The 5,486-nt window shown below is 44.4% G+C and overlaps 1 protein-coding gene across 1 annotated transcript; it reads right to left on the bottom strand.

The window, feature by feature from the left end:
* Nucleotides 1-1,671: 1,671 nt before the first annotated feature.
* LOC144103641 (uncharacterized) lies at nucleotides 1,672-2,640 on the bottom strand. Its single transcript, XM_077636306.1, has one exon. It carries the CDS (start codon nucleotides 2,638-2,640, stop codon nucleotides 1,672-1,674), a length of 969 nt encoding a protein of 322 aa, XP_077492432.1.
* Between the last annotated feature and the right edge of the window lie 2,846 nt (nucleotides 2,641-5,486).

Genomic DNA, 5,486 nt, shown 5'->3' with positions numbered 1-5,486 from the left:
TAATTATGTTTGTTGTTTTTTATGTGTAATCTAAAATGGTTTAAGCGGTTTTACTTGCGATAAAAAATCGGCGGTTGGCGCCAGTCCTGTCTGTTGTGTGTTCTCGTCCAAGTTTTCTTGCTCGTTGTATTCCTTTAGCTAGGTAGTAACTATTCCGCATGGACCTAAAAACAAGCACGGGGCCGAGAAGCAAGAACACGTGAAACAATTGGAGCATACGAAGTAAATAAACCAATAGACGCTCGCTTTATCCTCCGGTCAGTCTTCCTTAACAAAAAAGCTGCTAATTTTTGTTTTCTAGCAGTTCGTTCAGGTTAATTTGCACAGTCGGCGTCAAAGGTATCTGACCCCCCTCCCATCTCCAATTGCGCCGGTCTCGACACCAGGAATGCATCATCAGGTTTAGTCCGCATGCAGCGCAAGGTGGTTCAAAACATAGAGGTGGGTCAGGCACTTCTGGCCCCAACTGTACCTGAAGGCAGCAAGTCTCACGTAGGAGGCTGCTGGCTAGGCATACCGGCCTCACAGATTCTAATTGCTTGACTAGACTGGTGGAGAAACAAGCAGATAATGTAACAGTGATTGCGCCCCGTTTTCGCGTGTACATCAGTCTACCATGTAATCAGACGGGATTCACCCAATAATTAAGATTTTCTTTGCCTCTCGATGCATCATTCATTTAGTCAGAGAAGAGCATCTCAACTCCTTAGAAACTTCGGATTCATTGAGCGCTGAATACAAGGTTTGCAATAAATTCTATCAAATGAACTCTAGAATGTTTACCTTGGTTTTTGTGTAAAAACGTCTGTCGCCAACTGCATACGAGAAACATTTGCGTTATCAATGCGCAGTAGTGGACTAACGATTACTGGGTGCGAATTCAAGGAGAAAAGTTATTGGTTGGTGGGGAGGAAAGTCCGGTGAATCAAAATACCGAAATAACAGGGGACATATGGGGTTTATCTGCTGAAACGAATACCAGCTTACTGGCCAGCGATGCAACGCTGAACTAATGTTTTCACCGGAAACTCGCTTTCCGCAAATTTTGTTCATGTCAGTAGAAATGAAAATCAAATTTTACTCACGTTGTTATCTAAAAGCACACTTATTCAAACGCCAGTACTGACTGATAAATGATTCTTTAGCTGCCAAGTTCATAGGCATGTCCTGTGCTCATGATTATTCAATGCTCTGGAGACGCTAGGTTAAGGTAAACACATTAAGTGAAGAACTGGAGATATAATTGGACTCACTATGAAGACTGCTACAAAACAAAAACCTTCAATTTTAAATACAGCATCCTTCTTGCATAACTGAACTGACCGGACGGAAGCTCTATGAGCATCACCAAACCAAAGAAACTGCCGTTCATATTTTTGCGTTCTTCTGTCTATTCCTTGCAGCTGTGAACGATTTGGAGTTTTGAACGCATTAAAAATAAGAAAATGCCTTTTAACAGTAGTGCCCTTCTCTGAAGTCATCATCAGCCAGCAAAGAGTTTATTGCTTATTACGTTGCACAACAGTGCTCTATCAAAGAAGCCTTAAGAAACGACATTTGTGGCGATAACCTGAGGAATGGGTTGAGGTGAACAATTAAGCTCTGAATTGTGAACACCAAGCCCAGCGTGATGCAATACTACCACAAGCAGTTGCCCTTTCAAGCGCATTGTCATTTCTCACATCTTACCTCTTCCAGAGCAGCGCTACCGTACGCCCCCAAGACGAAAAGTTCGGCACAGAAGGTGATCAACCCCACGATGTCCGTGGTGACGTTCAGAAACGACTTGTGTGATGTCAAGATAAAGTATCCCCATGGTGAAGCATTCAGGATGTTGAGTGGAATGGTGACCAGAAGTCCAACACTAAATATTTTGTCGCACTGCACGAAAGTGTACCACAGTTCACAGAACCGAGCGTGTTGAGCAGCCAACTCGGAGCGCGACAGCGGGCGGCCGACAGCCAGACTCTCGATGTCTTCATTGATGCACCTCAGAAACGAGGCAAAGGCTCGGCTAAAGTATATAATCCAGCTGAAACCCACCAAGCAGACTGTCTCTGCAAACACCAGGCTGAACACGCCGTAAAGAACTTTCATATGAACCGGCTCCATGTAGCCGTCGAACCCCGCGATGTCGTCGACTATTGAGATGACCGCCGCCACTGAGAAGATGACGTTGAGGTAGACGATTAATTTAGCCGTTGGTCGGAGACGCGTGGGGCGCTGGAACGTCGACTCGATGGCTTCCATGTTCTTCACGACTTCGCACAGCTCGCGCGAGTAGACAACAAGGGTCACGACGTTAGCGACTTGCACACCCACGCAACGGCCAAGGTAGAAGACGATGACGCACTTGTCGATGGCACGAAGAGGATCTCCGTTTTCGTTTCGCGCTAAAAAGACGACGCGGTAGATGTCTTGAATCATGACAAAAGCAAAGAATGCCCACGACAGCACGGCGAAGGCCAGGTAGGGAGTGAGAACTTTAGCCGAAATGCGGGATTCGCCATGCAGGTCCTTCCAGGAGAAGAAGGAGTACCCAAGGTACCTGTGGAACTTGCTGATGGTGCTGAAGCCATTCACGAAGGAGGCGTATCCGAAGATCTCGCTTCGGATGGACGCGGACCGGAGCCTGACCATGTCCGGAGCCAGCAGGAACCTACTACCGGGTAGTCTTCTTTCCAACGAATGGTCGCAGAACGCAAGGAGGCCGTGAACGACTGTTGTCTTCCGCTGGGCAAACGGTGTGTGTTGTATGCAGGCGCACGGCTTGGGCGGGACGTCCCAGTGTTTCACATGCGCTGATGTCCTGCCTCTCTCTATTGCCGCCCACCCTGGGCATGTTGCGGACAGGCCGTTTCGTCCATTAGCTTAATCACCCCAGTGCGGCTTGAGCTGTAGTCATAAGCGCGTCCGCTAGGCGCTTTGTGTCTGTTTGCTAATATGGGAAGGGGGAAGTATTCGGGGGACGACGGTAAAGTAATTTCGTGTATTCATTTATGAAAGCTCGTGGTTTTTGCCTAAAAGACGCGGACAATGTTTGGCTCCGTGTGTTTGCTGTGTGCTCATGATGTGTGCGTCCAGGTCGTTGTTGCCTTCTGTAGGTGTGACCGATTATTCGCATTGCTTTCGCATAACAAATTTCTGCTCGTGCAAAACACAGTAGCGTGGTATCCGTTTTTCGAAATAACTGTGCTCATCGCTACAAGAAATTTAAATATCTGAACTGTTTTTTGCGTCACAACGTTCTGACACATGCAGTCAAAGAAGCTTGTTTAGTTGCCGACGGCTGTTTCGATAGGAGTCCATTAAAAGGGTTTGAACTCCAAAGGGGAACAGAAATAGACAATCTCTTTTTCGATTCATGCAGTATTCTTTTCCGAGTTTCGCGCTTTCAATACAACTGTTCTGTAATTCTGAAAGGTTTCTAGGTGTTAAAGTGTGGCTTGAGGACTAGTAAGACGGTGCAAAAAAGTGGCGCTTGTGTATTGTTTGCATCCCTCTGTGAGCCAGGTGGCGATGTGCAGTGTTTGGATGGCGGCAATGCAAATTTTTTGCATACTGACATGCCCAATGCTCCACATTATTAGTTATTCATTATCTACTGAATTAGCGTCTTCAAAGTTTTTAAGTAGTAAAGCGTAACAAAAAGAGAACACAAGCTAGACACATGGGGCTAAGCGGTAAGAAGAGTTTATTATTTTTTAAGACACGCTATTTATGTATAGGCAGCTAGGCCTGTGATGTGTGTGTCTTGATGTAAACATTGACTTGTGAGTAGAGCATTGTTCCCTGTGTCTCGCTTGTGTTCGTCTTTTGTTTCGCTTAACCCATTAGAAGTAAAAAAATTCACTAACTACACTAGCTAACTAAGGTTACTGTTATATCTTCATTGGTATGTATAAGAAATGTGTTTTCTACTGTTTCCTTCTTCAAACTATTAAAATACTTACTGCTGTGATGTTAGCATGCGGTTTTGAACAATTTACTTGCATGTTTTGTTTTTCATTTACTTTTTAAGTGTATACATTTCACGTCGTTTTCGTAGTCATTGCTTTTCTATATATCTCAGGCTCTTTCAGGTAGTTGCACATATTCAGTTTCAAAATCCCAATTATGTTGAGCCTTTTTTTTTAGGGGGACGGTAGGACCTGGTTCGGTGTGAGGAGGGCCTTAATTCTTGTTTGTGTTGGTTTGCAGTCAACTATTTTCGTTACTTCAATCAAAAACTAAAGGAAAAGAAAAGCAAGAAAAACAAATACCATGGTAAAAATGAAGAAAATATGGATATCAGAGAAAGACGCAAACAAATGTAGAACATTATGCCAAAGTACATCATAGGCAAAGAACATTTTTTCTCCATTCAGCTCCATCTCTGTCCTGCTGGTAACTAAAAAGGTCGGGGCACTCAGACAGATTTCTGGTTGTCAAAACACTGTTTCCGGAAGGGACATGAGACCTTATGCTCGGGTAATGAGGCATGTTGTAGTGGAGGGTTACGGGCAAATTTGGCTACCTGGGGTGCTTTGCGTGCATTAACATCGCACTCCGCAGACACCTCTGCGCTTCTGGTTCTTGGAAAGGTGGTCAGTGTGGGCGCGGTATTACTCACGAGCTTGTTGCATGAGGAAACGCGAGAACCATTGGAGAACCACGACTGATCGGTACGTTTTACCGACCTTTAGGAAACTTCGAGATTACGTTTGCTAAAGAGCTGTTTCAAAGTCAAGGTCCACTGCGAAGATACATGGTGTTTATGTAACACCATGTAAGACTGCGCACTTTCTCTGTACTTTTCTTTGCTTATCCAGCTTCAGAAATGAGAAAGAAGCTCCAGTTCTGAGCTACCGTAATGTATTAGACAAACTTCTTGATTATTTTCGAAACGATGTTCCCGACAAAAATTGCAGTTATAAATGCATGGTAGTAAATTTGTGGTGGCAAACTACGCAAGGATGACGGACGGTGATAAAGACGTAAATAACTGTGTGCTCCTCTTTTCTAGTCATTCGTCTTAAGCGATACCTGCCTACCAACTCCCTTCCCCCTTCGCCCCAAGGAACTGCACGACGAAGGCATAAAGGTCAGCCTGTATTTTTCTTCACTTCCGTCAGGTTAAATTTTTATTCATCTTTGTTAGCCTTCCATATTTGCATGAACACAGGCATGCGAAACGGTTAGTACATGTTCTTAATCAGCGGAATGCAATTCAGAGCTTATTTTCTCTTGTCGTATGTTTGGTGCCTGCAAGAATAAATACCTCTTTTTCATCAAATTCAGATGCGATTCACCAGTTCATGCTTATTTCCGAAATCCGGCTTCAAGGTTCGATGGCAGATAGTTATCCGGCCGCTGTGTCCCAGTAACGTGCCTTACTAAATAATACCAAAAAACTATTATTCGTGATTAAGATGACCCTGATGCTCACAACTTGTCTTAACAAGCAGTAATTGTGTACTGTTCAGACAGAGACGTGCGTATTACCT

This window comes from Amblyomma americanum, chromosome 9 (assembly GCF_052857255.1).
Source record: "Amblyomma americanum isolate KBUSLIRL-KWMA chromosome 9, ASM5285725v1, whole genome shotgun sequence".
Classification (NCBI taxonomy): domain Eukaryota; kingdom Metazoa; phylum Arthropoda; class Arachnida; order Ixodida; family Ixodidae; genus Amblyomma; species Amblyomma americanum.
Note: the sequence above shows the minus strand (reverse complement) of the source record. Positions and strands in the feature narration are given on the sequence as shown.

Bases quoted from the DNA above. Each gene is read 5' to 3' on its own strand.
- LOC144103641 (XM_077636306.1), bottom strand. From the start codon at position 2,640: ATGGTCAGGCTCCGGTCCGCGTCCATCCGAAGCGAGATCTTCGGATAC.